Source organism: Urocitellus parryii, chromosome 5, assembly GCF_045843805.1.
Source record: "Urocitellus parryii isolate mUroPar1 chromosome 5, mUroPar1.hap1, whole genome shotgun sequence".
NCBI classification, from domain to species: Eukaryota; Metazoa; Chordata; class Mammalia; order Rodentia; family Sciuridae; genus Urocitellus; species Urocitellus parryii.
Genome location: NC_135535.1, coordinates 155816900 through 155840170, shown reverse-complemented (window position 1 = coordinate 155840170; position 23271 = coordinate 155816900). Strand labels below are relative to the sequence as shown.

Sequence of the window (23271 nt, the reverse complement as noted above, 5' to 3'; positions counted from 1 at the left end):
TATTATTCAATTTCATGATTGACAGGGTTATCAATGACTAATACACAAAGATGAAATACAGAATTAGGGGGCCATACTCATATTTTATCATCAGTTGCTGCTGAAATCAGGATTCTGGCTAGATAAACCAAAGGATCATATAAACATACCCAAACTACATCTGTCAACACATTCTTTATTAGTGTCATCATTTATTTGATTGGATTTCCCACTTCTTAATTTGTTTCCTTCAAGAACTCAGTGATTATTGATGGAAAAAAGATTGTCTATTGTTTTTTCCTTATTTGGTACTTCTTTGAATCAGTATTCTTCTATAAACTTTTTTTTAATGAAAACTGTCCTTTATTTTGTATTGTCCTTCTTGAGTTCTATTATTTTTACACTACAATTTGAAATGCAATATAGATTAATAAATAAAAAGTAAAAAAGGTATCTTAGTACAGAAAATACATTTAGTAAATTAAAGCAAACAACTAAGACTGAGATCGAAGATAGCAAGACAAGACAAAGAGTCAGATTACCCAAGAAGCTATTCTATCGAGTAATTTTCTCCTCAATTTTCTAGTGACTATTTAATAAGCACATCAGTCAAAAAATAGAAGCAAATGCAGGCTTTTGCATTGTATAAAGTACTAATTTTAGTCTATAAACTATTGATTGTTGATTTACCAGAATGGTTAGTGCTTGATTTAGATATAAATACCAGCATGCATATAATTTCTCCTTACTTTGCTTAATTTGATAGTTTTTCCTCCTCATTTTTGGAAAATCTATTAAGATAGACTACATGGTTAACATTATAGTTTTAAAAACCAAATTTGTTTTTGAATTGTATATTCTGTATAAAACAGGAATCTTTTCTAAATAATAGTTACATTTGAAATGACAAAAGCCAAATATTCTAGGATTAAAGGTTAAGAATTGAGTTTTTGGAGAAATATTGTCTCTAAATGTTGGGGTGTCTCAACGCTCAGTTTGGTAACTTCTCTAGCTATACTTAGTTTTTAGAGATTTCATCCAATTTCTTATTTTTTAAAATATTACTCTTTAAGATTTTTGTAAGATCAGGAAAACTCCTGATACATGAATAATTAAAATGAAAATGTAAGCAATAAGAAATATATCTTTAGCCCTCACGTCCTTCAACTCTAAAACTGTATAGTATAGTGTCTCTAATAGGCAAACCAAACATGCCTAGTACTACTCTTGATTTCCTTTTATCCTCACTGTCCTTAATTTACTTATCTAAGTAAATATTACCTCCATTTACCCTGCTGCTCAGATGATATGCCATATAGTCATTCTAATGTCATATATTTTTTTCATAATCCATATCTAATCTCTCAGCAAATCCTGTTGACTTGCTTTAGAATACTCAATTTTTTTATTTTTATTTTTTAAAATATTTATTTTTTAGTTGTAGTTGGACAAAATACCTTTATTTCACTTATTTATTTTTGTGTGGTGCTAGGACCTAACCCAGGTCTCGCAAGTGCAAGGCGATCGCTCTACCACTGAGCCACAATCCCAGCCTGAGAATACTCAAATTTTGACGATTTTTGGCAATTCCGTTATTGCTGTATAAAGTAAGCCAGTGTAGTCTCCACTTGGACTATTACAGTGGGTCTTTTAACTGCTTTCTCTTCTTCCATTCCTTAGACCTCTCTCCCTAGTCTATTTTCCACAGAGCATCTAGAATGATTCTTTAAAATTTTGGGTCAGACTATGTTACTTTGCTATTCTAAACCCTTCAGTAGCTTCCAATTCTTAGACTGGAGAGTGTTAGCAATGATTTGTAAGGCCTGCATGATTTGATGTCTCCATACCAGCCTTTCTTCTCTTAGGCTCAGGACCATTGGCTTTCCTTCTGTTTCTGGAATCACCAATCAAGCTCCTGTTTTGAGCCTTTGAACTTGAAATTTCTCCTGTTTTGAATGTTTTGCCCCAGATATTCAAATGTCTTCCTCCACTATTTCCTTGGGTCTTTTTTTATACCTTTTTAGATATTCCCTGATACCCAATCTTAATTAGCTCTTCCCCTTCACTCTCTAGTCCTTCACCTTTCTTTCCTGTCTTCAAAGCATTTACCAATACCTGTTGTCTTATACACTTACTAATGATTTGTTTATTCTCTGTCTCTGCAAAGTAGAATGAGGCCCACTGCCATATTATACTGCATAGTATAGATGCACTAACAATATTCGTTGAATAAATGAATGGTGGAATTCAAAACTGTTTTTGTTTGTGAATGTTAGGTTATTAAGTAAAAACTTGAAGAAACTAATATTTGATATTAGTCTCAATATGTGGTCATTTCCTGGTTGTGTTAACTCTATGTTTTATACAGGAATAAGTATACTTCCTAGCTTAGAACATTTATTGAGAATTGTTTATGGGTTTGGCCTGTAGATCTCTTTGCTTTGTTGAACCATCTGCATGACACAGAGGGCTGGTACTATTGGAGAGGACTCTATATGTTATTATTCCTTTATCGCTCAAAGTAATAGGTCATGTTAGCCACAGTAGTTAACCTAACAAACAAACAAAACCCTAAATTATATATTAAAAAAGTGATGGTTGTTTTATACTTTTTATGCCATTGTTATGGGCTGAATTGTCTTCTTGCCTACAAATTCACATGTGGAGGCCCTATTCCCAGTACTTCAGAATGTGACTCTATTTAGAGCTAACAAAATTAAAATGAGTCATCAGGGTGGGCCTTAATCCAATTTGACTGGTGTTCTTATAAAAAGAGGAGGTTATGATATACAGGGAGAGACATCAGCAATATGTGCAGATGTGTGAGAACATAGAAAGTGGCCATCTGCAAGCCAAAGAGAAACCTCAGGAGAAACCAGGCCAGGCTGACATCTTGATCTTGGATTTCTGGCCTCTAGAATTGTGGGAAAATAAATATCTGTTGTTTAACCTTCCAGTCTGCAATATTTTGAAATGTAGCCACGGTAAACTAATAAAAGGATTGAAAAAAATGAAAATCAGTAATAAGATAATAGTAAAAAGAGCAGCTCTCTTTATTCATAGTTTGAAAATGAACCAAGTAACTCAAAATACTTGATTCTGGATCATTTTAAACTTATCAGATCCCAGATAAGCTATGTATGATAATTTATTTATTCATAATTTGCAAAAATTTGCTTTTCTATGATACTCAACAGGGGAAATGATAAACAATCAACAATCACAACAACAAACCCCAAACCTACTTTAAGGTATTCATTTTGATGACAACTACCATGTGCAATCACTAAAATTAAACTTTAATTTTGGTTTAATGACCAGCTCTGTTGGTAACCTTATATTAACCACTCAGCATTATGGCTTTGGTTTAAGGCTTTTAAAATCTATGGTTTTGTTAATTTTTTGCCCAATAAGTCAACTACTGTGTATGTATTTATTATTTCCAGTATGCTAGCTCTGGGTTTTCAGAATGAGTTAAGTGTGGCCCCTACCCTTATTGAGTTCATGGTACAGCTGGGAAGCATTATGTTAATATAAATAATGCCATAATGAACGATGCCAGGTGGCTGTGAGAGGAAGCACCATTTATGTCCAGCTTGCAAACCTTTTCTGTTCTGAGCCTAATAAGTAATTTATGGTCAAACTACATGAATGGAAGATGTGAATGATAATTGAGTCAGAAGCAAGATTATAAATTCTCTCATAAGCCATGCTAAGGAGTTTGGATTTTACTTGTAGGTAGCAGGTAGCTGGCTACTGGAGGTTTTTAATCTGATGCAGGTATGTCAGATTTGTATTTATCAGAGATGCCGCTAGTGGAGTGTGGACCTGTTGTGGAAACAATGAGACCTCTTCCAAAACTCTTCATAGAAGATTCAATGGGGAACAGAATTGTTGGACACAATTTTTATTACAATAGACTGCTGGATAGGGCTGAGATTGAGATCCCATTTTCTATGTCATGGATGAAAAGGACTTGGAGAGGAGCATAAGAGAGAGGGAGTAGCCCAGATGACCTCTGAGTTTCTGCCTCAGACTAGAGATGCCAGCCCCTGAGGTAAGAAATATAGATGGAGAACAGTTGGGTTGGTGGCATGTTATGTTCAATGTGTCTATTGAATTAAACATTAACTATTTCCTTGGCTTTAAAAACTTTTCTTACTTAAGCTGAAACTTACTTCCTAGCCTGTTTCTCACCTACTTTCCTCCTGTTTTTACCCTATAGTCTGTCAGTCTTGATTATCTGCATTTTTTAATTTAAATTAATTTTTTTTTATTGTTGGTTGTTCAAAACATTACATAGTTCTTGATATATCATATTTCACATTTTGATTCAAGTGGGTTATGAACTCCCATTTTTACCCCATATACAGATTGCAGAATCACATCAGTTACACTTCCATTGATTTACATATTGATATACTCATGTCTGTTGTATTCTGCTGCCTTTCCTATCCTCTACTATCCCCCCTCCCCTCCCCTCCCCTCCCCTACCCTCTTCTCTCTCTACCCCCTCTACTGTAATTCATTCCTCCCCCTTGTATTATTTTTCCCTTTTCCCTCACTTCCTTTTGTATGTAATTTTGTATAACCCTGAGGGTCTCCTTCCATTTCCATGCAATTTCCCTTCTCTCTCCCTTTCCTTCCCACCTCTCATCCTTGTTTAATGTTGGTCTTCTTCTCGTGCTCTTCTTCCCTAGTCTGTTCTTAGTTACTCTCCTTATATCAAAGAAGACATTTGGCATTTTTTTAGGGCTTGGCTAGCTTCACTTAGCATAATCTGCTCTAATGCCATCCATTTCCCTCCAAGTTCTATGATTTTGTCATTTTTTAATGCAGAGTAATACTCCATTGTGTATAAATGCCACATTTTTTTAATCCATTTGTCTATTGAAGGGCATCTAGGTTGCTTCCACAGTCTTGCTATTGTGAATTGTGCTGCTATGAACATCGATGTAGCAGTGTCCCTGTAGCATGCTCTTTTTAGGTCTTTAGGGAATAGACTGAGAAGGGGAATAGCTGGGTCAAATGGTGGTTCCATTCCCAGCTTTCCAAGAAATCTCCATACTGCTTTCCAAATTGGCTGCACCAATTTGCAGTCCCAACAACAATGTATAAGTGTACCCTTTTCCCCACATCCTCGCCAGCACTTGTTGTTGTTTGACTTCATAATGGCTGCCAATCTTACTGGAGTGAGATGGCATCTTAGGGTGGTTTTTATTTGCATTTCTCTGACTGCTAGAGATGGTGAGCATTTTTCCATGTACTTGTTGATTGATTGTATGTCCTCCTCTGAGAAGTGTCTGTTCAGGTCCTTGGCCCATTTGTTGATTGGGTTATTTGTTATCTTATTGTCTAATTTTTTGAGTTCTTTATATACTCTGGATATTAGGGCTCTATTTGAAGTGTGAGGAGTAAAGATTTGTTCCCATGATGTAGGCTCCCTATTTACCTCTCTTATTGTTTCTTTTGCTGAGAAAAAAAGCTTTTTAGTTTGAGTAAGTCCCATTTGTTGATTCTAGATGTTAATTCTTGTGCTATGGGTGTCCTATTGAGGAATTTGGAGCCCGACCCCATCATTTGTAGGTTGTAGCCAACAACTTTTTCTTCTATCAGATGCCGTGTCTCTGATTTGATATCAAGCTCCTTGATCCATTTTGAGTTAACTTTTGTGCATGGCGAGAGAAAGGGATTCAGTTTCATTTTGTTGCATATGGATTTCCAGTTTTCCCAGCACCATTTGTTGAAGATGCTATCCTTCCTCCATTGCATGCTTTTAGACCCTTTATCAAATATAAGAAAGTTGTAGTTTTGTGGGTTGGTTTCTGTGTCCTCTATTCTGTACCATTGGTCCACCCGCCTGTTTTGGTACCAGTACCATGCTGTTTTTGTTACTATTGCTCTGTAGTATAGTTTGAAGTCTGGTATCGCTATACCACCTGATTCACACTTCCTGCTTAGTATTGTTTTTGCTATTCTGGGTCTTTTATTTTTTCCATATGAATTTCATGATTGCTTTCTCTATTTCTACAAGAAATGCCGTTGGGATTTTGATTGGCATTGCATTAAACCTATAGAAAGCTTTTGGTAATATCATCATTTTGATGATGTTAGTTCTGCCTATCCATGAACAGGGTATATTTTTCCATCTTCTAAGATCTTCTTCAATTTCTCTCTTTAGGGATCTGTAGTTTTCATTGTATAAATCTTTCACATCTTTTGTTAGGTTGATTCCCAAGTATTTTATTCTTTTTGAGGATATTGTGAATAGAGTAGTTGTCCTCATTTCCATTTCAGAGGATTTGTCACTGATATACAGGAATGCCTTTGATTTATGCTTGTTGATTTTATATCCTGCCACTTTGCTGAATTCATTTATTAGCTCTAATAGTTTCTTTGTAGACCCTTTTGGGTCTGCTAGGTATAGAATCATGTCATCTGCAAATAGTGATAATTTAAATTCTTCATTTCCTATTTTTATGCCTTTAATTTCTTTCATCTGTCTAATTGCTCTGGCCAGTGTTTCGAGAACTATGTTGAGCAGAAATGGTGAGAGAGGGCATCCCTGTCTTGTTCCAGATTTTAGAGGGAATGCCTTCAATTTTTCTCCATTCAGAATGTTGCTAGCCTGAGGCTTAGCATAAATTGCTTTTACAATGTTGAGGTATGTTCCTGTTATCCCTAGTTTTTCCAGAGTTTTGAACATAAAGGACGCTGTACTTTGTCGAATGCTTTTTCCGCATCTATCGAGATGATCATATGGTTCTTATTTTTAAGTCTATTGATGTGGTGAATAACATTTATTGATTTCTGTATATTGAACCAGCCTTGCATCCCAGGGATGAATCCTACTTGATCATGGTGCACAATTTTTTTGGTATGTTTTTGTATCCGATTCGCCAGAATTTTATTGAGGATTTTTGCATCTAGGTTCATTAGAGATATTGGTCTGTAGTTTTCTTTCTTTGAAGTGTCTTTGTCTGGTTTAGGAATCAGGGTGATGTTGGCCTTGTAGAATGAATTTGGAAGTTCTCCCTCTTTTTCTATTTCCTGAAATAGCTTGAAAAGTATTGGTATTAGTTCCTCTTTAAAGGTTTTGTAAAACTCTGCTGTATACCCATCCAGTCCTGGGCTTTTCTTAGATGGTAATCTTTTGATGGTTTCTTCTATTTCCTCAATTGATATTGGTCTGTTTAGGTTGTCTATATCCTCCTGACTCAATCTGGGCAGATTATATGACTTAAGAAATTTATCGATGCCTTCACTATCTTCTATTTTATTGGAGTATAAGGATTCAAAATAATTTCTGATTATCTTCTGTATTTCTGAAGTGTCTGTTGTGATATTGCCTTTTTCATCCCGTATGCTAGTAATTTGAGTTCTCTCTCTTCTTCTCTTCGTTAGCATGGCTAAGGGTCTGTCAATTTTATTTATTTTTTCAAAGAACCAACTTTATTTTTGTCAATTTTTTCAATTGCTTCTTTTGTTTCGATTTCATTAATTTCAGCTCTGATTTTAATTATTTCTTGCTTTCTACTTCTTTTGCAAAACAACAGTTTTGCTCTTCTTTTTCTAGGATTTTGAGATTAAGTATGAGATCATTTATTTGTTGCTTTTTTCTTTTTTAAGGAATGAACTCCAAGCAATGAATTTTCCTCTTAGAACTGCTTTCAATGTGTCCCATAGATTCCGATATGTTGTGTCTGTGTTTTCATTTAACTCTAAGAATTTTTTAATTTCCTCCTTGATGTCTTCTAAAACCCATTGATCATTCAGCAACCTATTGTTCATTCTCCAAGTGATGCTTGATTTTTCCTTCCTTCTTTTATCGTTGATTTTCAGTTTCATTCCATTATGATCAGATAAGATGCATGGTATTATCTCTACTCCTTTATATTGTCTAAGAGTTGCCCTGTGACATAATATATGATCTATTTTTGAGAAAGATCCATGTGCTGCTGAGAAAAAAGTGTAACTGCTTGATGTTGGGTGGTATATTCTATATATGTCAATTAAGTCTAGGTTGTTAATTGTGTTATTGAGTTCTATAGTTTCCTTATTCAACTTTTGTTTGGAAGATCTGTCCAGTGGTGAGAGAGGTGTGTTGAAGTCTCCCATGATTATTGTATGGTGGTCTATTAGACTCTTGAACTTGATGAACATAGCTGCACCATTGTTTGGGGCATATATATTTATGATTGTTATGTCTTGTTGGTGTATGGTTCCCTTGAGCAGTATGTAGTGTCCCTCTTTATCCCTTTTGATTAACTTTGGCTTGAAATCTATTTTATTTGATATGAGTATGGACGCTCCTGCTTGTTTCCGCAGTCCATATGAGTGATATGATTTTTCCCAACCTTTCACCTTCAGTCTATGTATATCTTTTCCTATCAAATGCGTCTCCTGTAGGCAGCATATTGTTGGGTCTTGTTTTGTGATCCATTCAACTAGCCTGTGTCTCTTAATTGGTGAGTTTATGCCATTAACATTTAGGGTTATTATTGAGATATGGTTTGTTCTTCCAGCCATATTTGTTTATTAATGTTACTAAACCTGATTTGTTTTCCTCTTTGATTATTTTCCCCCCTTTACTCTCCTACCTCCCACTGTTGGTTTTCATTGTTATTTTCCATTTCCTCTTCCTGTAATGTTTTGCCAAGGATTTTTTGAAGAGATGGTTTTCTAGTTGCAAATTCTTTTAACTTTTGTTTATTGTGGAAGGTTTTAATTTCATCTTCCATCCTGAAGCTTAATTTCGCCGGATACACGATTCTTGGTTGGAACCCATTTTCTTTCAGTGTTTGAAATATGTTATTCCAGGATCTTCTAGCTTTCAGAGTGTGTGTTGAAAGATCACCTGTTATCTTGACTGGTTTACCCCTAAATGTAATCTGCTTCCTTTCTCTTGTAGCTTTTAAAATTCTCTCCTTATTCTGTATGTTGGGCATCTTCATTATAATGTGTCTAGGTGTGGATCTCTTATGATTTTGCACATTCGGCGTCCTGTAGGCTTCTAGGATTTTGGATTCTGTCTCATTCTTCAAGTCTGGGAAGTTTTCTCGTATTATTTCATTGAATAGATTGTTTATTCCTTTGGTTTGGACCTCTATGCCTTCCTGTATCCCAATGACTCTTAAGTTTGGTCTCTTTATGTTATCCCATGTTTCTTGGATGTTCTGCTCATGGTTTCTTAACAGTCTTGCTGGGCTGTCTGTGTTCTTTTCAAGTTGAAATACTTTGTCTTCATTGTCTGATGTTCTATCTTCTAAGTGTTCTATTCTGCTGGTAGTATTCTCAATTGAGTTTTTAAGTTAGTTCATTGCTTCCTGCATTTCTAAGATTTCTATTTGTTTTTTATTACCTCTATCTCCCTGTGTAATTGATCTTTTGCTTCTTGGATTTGTTTATGTAATTCATTGTCAAAGTGATCTTTCATTGTCTGATTTTGCTGTCTCATGTCTTCCTTGAGACTCCAGATCATCTGAAGCATGTATATCCTGAATTCTTTATCTGACATTCCATCTGTTGCAGCTATTACCTCTTCTAGAGTTGAGTTGACCTGCATTGCTTGTGGTCCTTTCTTTCTTTGTCTTTTCATACTGCTCGCGTTTCTTTCTGCTTGGTGAAACTGTTGTGTTTTTGAAATTTTCCCTCTATTTATTTATATTGCTCTTGTATAGTTGAAAAATCTCCCTTACAGGGCGGGTAGTGGCTGTGATCCTCCTCCAATTGGGGTGATCTGTCTACCACGCTGGCGGGCCGCTAGGTCTGTTCTGTCGGTCGGTCGCAGGTCTGCCCACCCTGCGGGCGCGGGTGGTGGCTCTGCTCCGTCCCACTCCAATTGTGGTTACGTGACTACCACCCCTCGGCTTGTTGGGCCTGATCCGGATGCAGGCGGCTGCTCTGTTCGGCCCGTACTCCAATTGGTGTGACATGTCTACCACGCTGGCAGGCCTCTGGGCCTGTTCTGCTGGTGGGTCGCAGATCTGCCTACCTTGCGGGCTCGGGCGGCAGCTCTGCTCGGCCCCCACTCCAAATGGGGCTACCTGACTGCCCCTCTGGCGGGCCTCTGGGCCTTTTCTGGACACGGGCGGTGGCTCTGCTCTGCCCCCACTCCAACCAGTGTGACGTGTCTGCCTCGCCGGCCGGCTGCTAGACCCATTCCACCGTCAGGCCGCCGATCTGCCTACCTTGCGAGCTCGGGCAGCGGCTCTGCTCGGCCCCCACTCCAAATGGGGTGACTTGACTGCCATGCTGGTGGGTCGCTGGTCCTGTTCCAGGCGTGGGCGGCTGCTCTCTTCAGCCCCAGCTGCAGTTGGGGTGACGTGATACCACGCCGGCGGGTCGCTTGGCCTTTTCTGGGAGCAGGCGGCAGCTCCACTCTGCCCCTCTGGCCCCCACAGCACCCAGCAGGACCCGGACCGAGAAGCAGTTTCCGCGGAATCCCCAGCCCTGGGCCAAAGCAGCTCTGGGAGCCTGAACCCGGCTGCTCCGAGCTCGGTGCACGCTCTGCTAGGAGCAGGCTCCAAGAAGCAGTCTCTGTGGGTTCCCCAGCCCTGGGCCAAAGCAGCTCCGGGAGCCAGAACCCGGCCACTCCGAGCTCGGTGCACGCTCTGCTAGGGGCAGGCTCCAAGAAGCAGTCTCCGCGGGTTCCCCAGCTCTGGGCCAAAGCAGCATCGGGAGCCAGAACCAGGCCGCTCTGAGCTCGGTGCACGCTCTGCTAGGAGCAGGCTCCAAGAAGCAGTCTCCGCGGGTTCCCCCGCTGGACCTGTTCTGCTGGTGGGTCTCAGGTCCGCCTACCCTGCAGGCGCGTGGGGCAGCTCTGCCACTCCGCAGGTTGCTGGGCCTGACCTGCAGTGGGTCGCAGGTCTGCCTACCTTGCAGGGGAGGGGGGAGGGGGCAGCTCTGCCCCTCAGCAGGCCGCTGGACCTGTTCTGCTGGTGGGTCGCAGGTCCGCCTACCCTGCAGGCGCGTGGGGCAGCTCTGCCACTCCGCAGGTTGCTGGGCCTGACCTGCTGGTGGGTCAGGGTTAGGGTTAGGGTTAGGGTTAGGGTTAGGGTTAGGGTTATTTCTTTGTAAGTAGTTATTATTCTGTCTTTTATATTGAAGCTAGTTGTGTGTTTTTCATATTATCATCCTGGAGCTTACTTGTATTTATTTCCTAACTGCTTTGGGTATTATTTTGAACACAGTATGCACTTAATAAATGGTTATTGGCTTGAGATGAACCAAAGGAAGATTGTGGTTAGTTTTGGGGGATAGCTGGGCCCACAATTCTTTGATTTTCCTCAGTACTTTTGTTAGTAAAGATTACTTGGGATAGGAAGTAAGGAACAGGTACAATTATCAATGGCTTAAGGAATGGATATCCCCATCTTCTCCCCAGAATGGGATGATATACTTTTTACTTTGACAGATCACTGGTTTTACTTATCTACAATTTTATTTTTTACTCTTCTAATTTCTTTCAGAGCCCTGTTGAAGTTTTAGATAATTAACATGGCTTAAATGTTTTATATTTTATTCCATAAATTAAAATTAACTCAAGGGAACAAAAGCAGCCCTGAAGCCTCCCTGAGCTATTGGAAGAAGGTTAAAATTCAAAGTGTTTTAGCTCTTAAACAAAAAAGATAGCTGTTAATATGGACTTTAAATGTCACAATGATAGTAGAATTAAAAGAAAAAAGTTAGGTTGGGTAAAAACATAGTTATAGAATATAAATGCACTAACAAGTTGGCATTAAAAGCTTTCTACAAAGCTAGTGCTGAGATGCTAAAGCAATTCTTGCACTGATGCAACAAATGAAAGTAAATAACAATCTCATGTCAAATCCTGCAAGTTCCTGTTGTGTGCTACCGTGGCTCTATATAATGTCAGTTGAAGGCTTGGTTCACTAAGCATATCAATTTAATTGTCTGTATCTTTGGAGCATCTAGAGTAACCCCCCGGAATTAGGAAAGATTACAAAAAGCTTTCTTTGTACTCCATACATTTTAACATATAAATATCATTTGCCATTTAAGATATATCTGGTTTTATGGAATTTTAAACTTGCAGAATTAATAATGTAGGAGTTTCTCCTTTTTTTGTTATTACTTAAAACCTTGAATTTAGGACCATTTCAATGAGAATTCCTTCCTGTATCTTTGATGAAGTTTTGTCTTTGTAGCCCAGCACAGATTTACAGACTAAAGAAAAGTGAGCAAGCCTAACTCCTCCAAATCTTCAACCCTGGAGATTTCCCCCATATGAGAATGAACTTTAGTTCAAAAAAAAAAAAAAAAAAAAAAGGGGGAGGGGGGAGGAAATGGAAAGGGTATGGATCAGATATAAAATGTAAAGTTAGTTAACCATAAGCTTGGATTCTATATTAGAATCATCTCTGCTGCAAGTTCCAACTAAAAGTTTTAAGTTCTTTATAAAAATAGAACTGACTTTGTACTAAAAAAGAAAATAAGGAAACAGGAATTATTTTACAGAATAACTTGAAAGCTAATTTTACTGGTTGCTGGTATTGCTTCAGAGATGGGAGACCTTTTCAAATAACATACCCACCCCCACCTCCTTGGTGAGAATCATCTGCTATAGTGAGTCACAGTCACTGTTGGGAGTAGGTTATACTCCTTAGGTGAGTTGGGGTGAAAAAAAGGTGCATGTTTCTTTTTTCCCACAGAATTGCTAAGTCATATTTACTTTCTGAAATAAAATGACTCTTTGAGAATGTCACTTAACTTTAGTCAATATTAAATGAATATATTGGAGTATTTTAAAAGGAGATAAAGTTTCAAACAAGTGAATAATTAACAGTTACAATTGCATTTGTTTTTAAATGGAAACGGAATGTTCTTATATATATATATTTTCACATTTCTTACTTCTCTAGCATTTATTATAAGGAACAAAGCATTTCTGGAATGCTCATTTTAATTTCAAAGCCCAGGCTATTCAGTGGAAAACATTTGGTGCATGGAGGATCCAAACAATAGAGGAGGAATGTGCAGTGGGAAGCATCATGAATTGTGGCACTTAAAATACATTCAGGAGGAACATTTCAGACAATGATACTTATTTTTCATTTTAAACAAAAGTTTTAAACTAGGTGTTATAGTTTGTCTTAATCTAGACAAATATCTTCTAACTCTTGCTATGTAAATTAGAGTGATATTAGTGGGATAATTGCCGTTTGGACTTTAGGAAAGCCCATGTAATAAATCAGGCTCATTTTCATCCTTATATAAGGCATAATGAAGACCCATGACTCTATTTAGCTGCTTGTAAAGCATATAGAATGTGCTTTGTTATCTGCCCTCATAATTTTTTCTGTTTAGGGGGCTCCAGGAGCAAGATAAGATTAGGCCCAGAGAATACCTTTTACAAAGATTATCATAAACTATGTATCCACGTGGGGAACAGACTAGGAAATACACACTAAATACCAACCAATATTTGTGTCATGTCATGCATTTTAAAAGACACATTACCTTATTTAACTTTCACATAGTCTTATAAGATAATGTGGTTGTTTTTATTGAATGAGTAAGGAAACAAAGACTTGCCACAGATATTTCACTATGAGTCATGAACACTGGAATAAGGGACATTGAAGCCAACAGAGGGTCTTTGGACAAGGGCAGGTGAATAGGAGATCAGACAAAAATGTTTATGTATATATTTCCCCCATAGCTTAAAAGTTCTTAATTCCTAGATGAACAATAGGTCCAAATAGCTAAATAAACATACATATAATGCTCCATAAAAACAACAAGCAAAATTTTTAGGGGCTTCAGAACATGAAGGGTTTTGTATAGTTTGTTGTTAAAGATGTGGTGCATGATGATCATAGCTTCAGCTATTTGATGAGATGTAGGAATCTCCCTCCCTCCCTCCATCACTTCCTCCCAACTTCTTTTTAAATTTATTTTTAATTGACAAATAATTGTGTACACTTAAGGGGTACAATAATGTTTTTTGATCTATGCATACAATGTACAAAGATTCAATCAAGCTAATTAACAACCATCATCTCACTAACTTCTTATTGGAACCTTGATTTCAGTAGGAGTTTCAGGGCTTCTAATTTAGATACTGTATAAAAGTTTCCTACCCTTTCTTTTGTGATGGAGATTTTTAAGCTTTGCTTATAAAAATTTTACCCAAAACTTGCTATCAGGATCTAAATTTTAATTAAGAAATAGAAAGAATAGATATTTTACATAAAGTAATTTGGTGCGAGGTTTTTGTTTTCAAATACAGATGCTTAGTTTTCATTTCCAAATGATGCTCTTATCATGAGTTTGTTCTTATTTTTGTTAAGATTCATTTCCTTCTCTCTCAAAACTTTATTAGGGTTTAATTAACAAATAAAAATCATTTACATTTATGGTATACACTTTAATGTTTTGATACATGTATACATTATGCAATGATTAAATCAAGGCAATTAACACATCAGTCACTTCACAAACTTATTTTTTGTGGTTAGGAATTTGTTTTTATTTTAAATAAACTTACATAAGCAATACGAGTTTATTATTAACACATTCAGGCATTTCAAAATATAGACATTAAAAAGTCCCTCCCTTTAACTACTCAGTACATTAAGCCATTGTATTGTATTTATTGAATACCTACTTTATATATTTTTTGAGTGCTGGAGAACAAAATATGTCTGTGCTTTCATGGATTTTACATTTTTTAGTATTACATTTGTTGTATTTACATTCTTAGTACATTTTTGTTTATATAATAAACATATAAACAAAAAATGTCAGGCTTAGTGTTTTTGTTACTGGATGGAGTAACAAAATTATTGTATTCTTGAAACAAAGATTTCAGTTCAGAGACACAATTAGAAAAACATGAAGGGTTTATTAGTGAAATAGATGTATACCTCTGACATGGAAAGGAGTACCTTCAATAGAGAATACATTGTGTGTTTTTATATTTGCCCTGGGAACCTCCCTTCTCATGAATTATGTGTTTGGGGCAGTTACAGTGATTTCCTGCCATGGCTTAGTGCACCTGCGCAAATTTAGTCATATTGGAAAATTTTCCAGCGTATAGCGAATCCATTTTCTCCAGATTGACAGGGAACTGTGACTATAAGAATGGCCATTTGGTTGTCACCCAGGGCAGAGCCTAAATTTCTTTTCCTTGTCTCCCATGCTCATTATCTACCTAGCCAACTAACATTTTGTGAGAAACAAAATTGAGTAAGGGGATAAAGTGTGAGAAGGTGATAATGGGGTTTTCAGGAAAGCCATCCTGATAGGGGACTTTGAGTAGGACCTGTAGGAGAGGCCCAGTAAGGTAGGGGAGAGTATAGGGGAGAGATTAGGGAGGTTGCAAAGGGCAAGAAAGATCATATGGAGATTTGGGTTTTATACTCTGAAGTAACCACTGCTTTGTATATTTCAGACTGTTCTTCTCATTCAATATCAATAATTTCTATTCTCAACCTAAACAGTCTAATACCTACCTAATTATTTTTGATTCCCTCAATATAGGTTGCTGGCTACAAAGATATATATATATATATATATATATATATATATATATATATATATATATATTTATAATTTGATAATTTTGAGACAGTTTTTTGCTTTTCCTATTTTGACTGCTTTATCTAGACTTTTTTTCCAGTTGTAGCTTTTTAAATTAATTATTTTATAGTAGAATGCATTTTGACATACAGTACATAAATGGAGCACAGCTTCTTATTCCTCAGGCTTTACATGGTTCAGAGTCACTCCCCTAATTTAATCATACATGTATATAGGGTAATAATGTCTGTCTCTTTCTACTATCCTTCCCATCCCCACAGCCCTACCTTTCCCCTCACTCCCCTCTACACAAACCAAAGTTCCTTCATTATTCCATATCTCCCCACCCCACTATGGATCAGCATCCACTTATCAGAGAAGACATTCAGCCTTTGTTTTTTTGGGATTGGCTTATTTCACTTAGCATGATATTATCTAGTTCCATCCATTTACCTGCAAATGCCATAATTTCATTCTTCTTTAAGACTGAGTAATATTCCATTGTGTATATATACACCATATTTTCTTCATCCATTTATCTGTTGAAGGGCATCTAGATTGGTTCCATAGTTGAGCTATTGTGAATTGAGCTGCTCTAAACATTGGTGTGGCTGTGTCACTGTAGTATGCTGATTTTAAGTCCTTTGGGTATAGATGGAGGAGTGGGGTAGCTGGGTCAAATGGTGGATTCATTCTTTATTCTGAGGTTAGATGCAGTTTTTAATTAAAACCACACACATACATACACACAGTCATCTCAAGAATTCTTTCAATAGTAAAATTGAAGAGATTCAATATCTATGGCTCTCTCTTCCATTGTATCTTTAGGTGATTATTCTCCTTAGGTGCCATGACTTGATGTCTGGGAATGTACCCAGAGTACTAGGAATGAATCACTGTACTATGAAATACTTTTCTTTTAGGTTATAATATCTCAAGGCTGTTTTCACAGATTGTCTCACGAGTTACTTGTATTTTTCCAATTTCAGGTTACCACACTTGTAAATTGTCCCCAGAATCCTTCCAACAGGAAAAAAGGACGTTCAAAAAGAGCCAGAGTCCTCCTAGCTTCTGTAGAGGAAGCAACTTGGAATTTATTAGACAAGGGAGAGAAGATTGCCCAGGAAGCCACTGTTTTAAAGGAAGAGCTTACTGCTGCACTCCAGGAAATTCGCAAAGAAAGTAAGTGTTCTAGTCCTGGTTAGGAGCAAACTGCATATCCTTAGGGTTTTATTTACTGACTTAGATTTGTGAGTGTTTTGTTTTTGTTGGCTTGAGTTTATTAGTCTTTCACAGAGCTGTGAAGAGCTAGCTGTGGGAGGCAGAGGGGCTCATTAGACAGCTCCAAGACTTAGTGTCCCAGTCCTGGTTCTTCTCCTTAGTTTTCAGTCCCTGCAGACAACTTTCCCCCACAACCATACAATAACTTATCCATAATAAACGAAGAGAAGAGTAATGAAGCTGAAGACATATTTGCCCATACATAAATAAATTATAAAGCCTTTTATAAACAGGAGATAGGAGCTTCAGATATGAATGTTTCAGAATGACATTTTTAAATTTTTCAGTTCTCTGGAGGATTAGGTTTACTAAACTTTAAAAAAAATACTTTGACTAAACTAGGCATAACCCATGTTCCAACTTAATTAATATTAGTTAATAAAGGCATGTATTCAAACTTTTCATATTGTGTGATAGATAATATAATAATTTTTCTAATGATTGTAATCCTCTACTGCCAGATTTTAAAATGGTTATTATTGGTGCATTATAATTATACATAACAGTAGAATTCACTGTGACATATTCATACATGCATATAACATATTTTGATCAATTTCATTTTGTAGTACCTTTTGCTTGCTTCTCCTTTTCCTGTCTCCTATCCCCATCCCCTATTCTTCTGGTCTCCCTTCTATTCTTCCTTCTCCTCTTCTTCCTCATTCCCTTCTCTATTACTTCCTCCTCTCCTCCTCCTCCTTCTAAGTAGTGCATTATAACTATACATAAAAGTAGGGTTCACTGTAGTACATGGAGACATTGACATAGCATGTTCTGGTCAATTTTATTCCCCAGTACCTCTCTCTGCCCTCCTCTTCTCCCCCTCTCAATCCCCTTCTTCTATTCTATTAGTCTCCCTTCTATTTTTGTGAGATGCCTCCCTCTCTAGCTTTCACATATGAGAGAAAACATCTGACCCTTGACTTTCTGAGTCTGACTTACTTCATGATATTCTCTAGTTCCATCTACATACCAGTGAATAACATAGCTTCGTTCTTCTGTATGGTTGAGTAAAGCTCCATTGTGTACGTATACCACATTTTCTTTATCAGTTCATGGACACTTAGGCTGATTCTAAATTGAGTATTGTGAATTGCTCTAATATAAACATTGGTACGTATGTATCACCATAGTATGCTGATTTTAGGTCTTTTGGATAAATACCAAGGGGTAGAATAGGTGGGTCATATTGTGGCTCCATACCTAGTCTTTTGAGGAATCTCCCTGCTTACATCCATGTAGTTGTACTAACTTATAGTCCCACCAACAATGAGACTGTTGCTGCCCTCTGTATCCTCACCACATTTATTTATGTTCTTGGTGATTGCCATTCTAACTGGAGTGAGATGAAATCTCACATGTCATTATAGTTTTGTGTGTGTGTTACTGGGGATTGAGCCCAAGGGTGTGTGCGCTATCACTGAGCTACACCCCTTTATTTTGAGACAGGGTCTTGCTAAGTTACAGAGGTTGGCCTCAAACTTGTGATCTTCCTTCCTCAGCCTTCAGAATATCTGGGATTATAGGCATGTGCTACCACTCTCAGTTCCTCAGCATAGTTTTTTTTCCTCCTCAGTGTAATTTTTATTTTTATTTTCCTGAATGCTAAGGATATTGAACATTTTTTCCACATATTTGTTGGATATTTGTATTTCTTCTTTTGAGAAATGTCTATTTTGTTCATTTATTGATTGGTTTATTCATTTTTTGCTGGTAAGTTTTTAGTTTTTTAAATATATTCTGGATATTAATTCTCTGTTGAAAGAGTAGCTGGGAAAGATTTTTTTTTCCATTCTGTAGGCAGTCTCTTCACACTCTTAACTGTATCTTTACTGTGTGGAAGTTTTTAAATTTGATGCCATCTTACTTATTAATTCCTGGTTTTATTTCTTGAGCTTTAGGAATATTATTAAGGAGGTCAATGCCTATGGCAATATGTTGGAGTGTTGACTGTATGTTTTCTTCTAGCAGTTGCAAATTTTCTGGTTCAATTCTTAGGTGCCACATTGAGTATTGTGACTTTTATGCAGGATGAGAGGGATCTACTTTTATTCTTCTACATATAGATATCCAGTTTTCCTAGCATAAAGGGTGGGTATAGTATGATGCACGTGCGCACACACACACATACACACACACACACACACACATATATATAAAATATATATATAATCATTTGTTATTTACTTAGTGCATGTATCTGTAAAGCAACTGTAGTTTCTTTATCCATTCACCTGTTGACAGAAACTTTATATTGTTTGCTTCCTTATCTTGGTTATTATAAATATTACTACAATGAACATGGATCCTATGATAGTTCTATTTTTTATTTCTTTAAAAGCCTTCATACAGTTTTTTTTCATAAAAGGTTAACCTTGTTATATACTTTATGCATGATTTATAATTTATAAGAAATTTTCAGACAATTTATAGAAAATATAATATGTGAAATAATTTGAAAGAAATTTGTCATTCTTCCTTGCTTCCTACTGTCTCAGACTCATTTTTTCTTGTGTTTTCTATCATAATCTTAGTCACATAGTTTAGACTTTTCTTGTTCTATTCTCCCTTCCAATTATTTTCTCAGTTTAACAAATTTTTACTGCCTGTGTGTCTCCTTGTTTCTCCCTCTCCATTTCTACCTTTGCTTTCAGAATTCAGCATTACTGCATTAGTCTTGCTCCAAAATGAATTAAATATGAAAATATATTTATTTTTTGTTCTTGTTTCAAATCATTTTTAGTAGCTATTGGAGAATTAGGGGGGGCAATCTTTCTGGACAGTTTTAACGGTAAAACCTCAGTCCCAAAGCATTTAATGATTTTGCCTCCACCATTCTCTTTCATTCTATTTCCTGGTACAGACCCATATTAAACTTTCCTTTAAATAAGAACTTGCAGTATCTTGAATGGTCCGTGTTGCTTTATGCACCTGTTACCATATATTCCCTTCACTTGGGTTACTATTCTCATTCAGTCAATTGTTACTCATCTAGCAAAGCTCAGCCCAGGTCATCTTTTCTGAGAAGTGCTTTCTGACCCCTACATGTTGATTTAAATGATCCTTTTTGGTGCTCTCACAGACTCTGAGCATTTTTTGCACAGGACTAAACACCCCGTAGAGCAAAAATTAATTTGCTTGTTTAGTATATCCAGGTTCTTAGTTCCTTGAGGGTAGTAGGTACCAGGTCTCATTTAATTTACAAACCTGACACATAACCAATATTTAGTTAATGTTTGTTAAATAAATTTTAAAAATCAAAGCATCATTTTATCATTTTATATTATAAAATTTTATAATGTTTTTATGACAAATTACCTCTTTTAATTATGGTTTATTTGTTGGATCTTTGGTAAGGAATATGAGCCCTATTCTGACACTATTTTTCTCTGAAAATGTGATATATTTGACAACATAGTTTCCATATACTGTCTGATAATAAACATGTAAGACATTAGTCATTTTTAGAAGGGAACAATAATTGTCATGATGGTATTTGCTTTCATTTTAAAAATAGGTCAACCTTTTTAGCCCATAAAAGTAAATTGTTTTAAAAATAAATCTTCAGCGAAGTCTGGATTCTAGGAATATGTAGTAAATTCTTCTTCATGTTCAGTTATAATATATGAAATACATATACATGTCATATGCTGCATATATAACAGATACATTTGGTTAAAGATCACCAAGTGCTTTATACTCTAATTCTTTTGACAAACTTCCAAATTGAACTGCTGCCACTTCAGTGTGGGAGGAAAGCAGTGAAATAGAATATGGTTCTGGAATTTGAGGAATGGCCAGTGCTTATTCTATGGAAAGCAGAGATAGTGACAGTGAGAACATTGTTCCCAAAAACTTAGAAGGAATTTCAGCTCAGTGGTGGAGCTGAAGTTTTAGGAGAATGGATTCTAATCCAATTAACTCTGTATGATCCTAGAAACATGTTTTAAATATTCTCCTGTTCTCTGTTTTCAAAAGGCTTTTTTTCCCAGTGGCATAATGTGAAGGACTTAATGAGAGCAACAAATAAGTTTAAAGCACTTAATGATATGTCAAGAGCTTTGTAATGTTGTGAACAACCAATAAAAAAATATAAAAAAAATAGAAAAGTAAAAAGATATTGGAAGTAGAGGATAGTTTTATTTATTTATTTATTGACATTTTCAAGAAGGATTTTTGAAACCAATATAGAAATTTTCTCCTTCTAATAAAAACATAGTGTAATTTACATGGCCCTACTAGAAGATTCTGGTTTTTTTTTTTGGGGGGGGGTTGTTGTTTTATGCCTTTAGTTGTATACTTAAAGTATAATATTTGCTTTAAACTCCTCATTTGATAACTCCTTATTTACACTTATCAGAGTCACCTGGATTTTATTTCTATTGAGTGATTTTTTTCCTTGACTGTGGGTCACATTTCTTCATTTCTTGGTATGACTAGTAATGTTTGATTATACATTTAACAGTATGAAAAGTAGATTGTAGAGATTCTGGATTCTATTTTCTTTCTCTGGAGAGTTTTGCTTCAGCAGGTGGTTAAGTTAGTGCCAGTCACCATAATTTGTGCAGCCTTTTAAAAAAGTTGAGTCAATTTTGGTTTTGTCTTTAGTCTAACACAATCCTTAGCACTGGTGACAGCCTTCTTTACTTCTATATTGTGGGCTTTTTGGAGTTTCAAAGGATGACTTGTTTACCAAGCCATTCTAACATATAGAATTCAAAACCAACCTCTGTTTCTGAATTGGGAAGCAATTAAAGCACTGCTAGCTTTTTTCTTTTTGCACTTATAAATATTACTTTCTACTAGGTGGTTTGGCATTGCATAAGTGCTTGCAGAAGTTAGTTATGAAATATAGTAATCTTCATGTGTAGGGCACCTCTATCTGTGCTTTCCTCATTTGTGAGAATTTTATTCTCGTTATCCACTTGCTCTGTCCTTCTCCAAACTCTGTCCTGTGACATCTAAAATCAGTAAGATTGTGGCTTTCTACCTGAGTTCTGTCTTATGCTGTCACAATGTCCTCAGAGGAAATGCCAAATATATGTAACTCTCTATCAATATGTTTTTCTTCTTTCAAAAGTCTAATACTATCTAGTTTCTGCTTGCTTTTGGTCATCAGGTGTCTTCAACTGATTGTTTTATATATTTTGTCTGTTATTTGTGAGATGAATAGTCAGATATATTTTATTCTATCATTACCAGTCCTAGAGACTGTCATTTTCATTTGTATCTTGTTTTTCTTCTGAGTATGTAATTCAAATCTGGAAATTAGTTCCTTTCAGCAAGTTCAAGATTTTCTTACTTTACCTTCTGGATTGCATTGTTTCCCTTCAGAAGTAAGCTGTCAGTCTTATTGCTACTTCTTTGAAGTTATTCTACCTTTTCTCTCTGCCTTATTTTAAGATATTTTCTCTTTATCTTTTGTTTTATTAATATTATGATCAGTTTTGGTTTGAGGTTCTTTTTTGGTGGGATATTTATCTGGCTATGGGTTTAATGTCTATCATCTATTCTGGAGAATTATTGACCATTTTCTGCTTAAATATCTCTGCTCTTAATCTTCTTTTTAGATCATGATTATAACATCTAAGTTTTATTCATCATGTCACTCATGTCTTTTATTCTTGTTTCTGTATTTTACATTTGGTTTTCTCTGATAGTTTAATCTGGAATTTTTCTTAATTTATACTATTTTTAATAATCATATTTTCATTCAAGAATTTCCATTTTATAGATTTCTTTCTTTTCCTTCCTTCTTCCTCCTCCACCTTCTTTTTTTAAACTTTTTTTTTTTTTTAGTTGTAGATGGACTCAATACTTTGTTTAGTATTTTTTATGTGGTGCTGGGTATCAAACCTAGTGCCTCATGTGTGCTAGGTAAGCACTCTACCACTGAGCCACAATCCAAGCCTTCCTCTTCCTCTTCCTCCTCCTCTTCCTCCTCCTCCTCCTCCTTCTTTTTTTTAAAAAATTTTAATTCTTTGCTAAAATTTCCATCATTTTTCTTGAACACCTCAATTGCAGTTAATTTCCATTTTGATATGTTCAATGTTGTTTCTAATGTCTGTTTTTTATATTGAACCTTCAGGTATATAATCTAATCTCTTGGTATGTTGAATAATTTTTAATTGGATGCTGGGTATTATTGTGAAAAATCAGAATGAATTTTGAAAGGCAGGTCTATTTCTGGCTAGCCTCTACTCCTAGGAGTAGTAATTAAGAAGTTCCAGTTAAAATCATTGGGTATTTATTATATGTTCTCTCTAGGCAGACCCAGAACTCTAATTTAATTTCCCCAATTTCCTGAAGAAATGTTTAAAATTGTTTGCTGAACTTCTCATTCTCAGAGCTGCTACATTCTTTTGCTTTTCTGTTGTTCACTGTCTCAATCATTTGGATTTTCACAGTTATAGACAAATAATCAACTGTAGGTAGATTTAGGATTTAATGTCAAAAACAAAGTAT

The 23271-nt window shown here is 36.1% G+C and overlaps 1 protein-coding gene across 1 annotated transcript in view; it reads left to right on the top strand.

Annotated features, from left to right (window-relative positions):
* Positions 1–23271, top strand: part of Ctnna3 (catenin alpha 3) — a 1674700-nt gene that overhangs the window by 43424 nt on the left and 1608005 nt on the right. The window contains exon 3 of the mRNA XM_026394645.2: positions 16515–16707. Coding sequence (XP_026250430.2) covers positions 16515–16707 — 193 coding nt within the window. The remainder of the gene's footprint in view (positions 1–16514; positions 16708–23271) is intronic.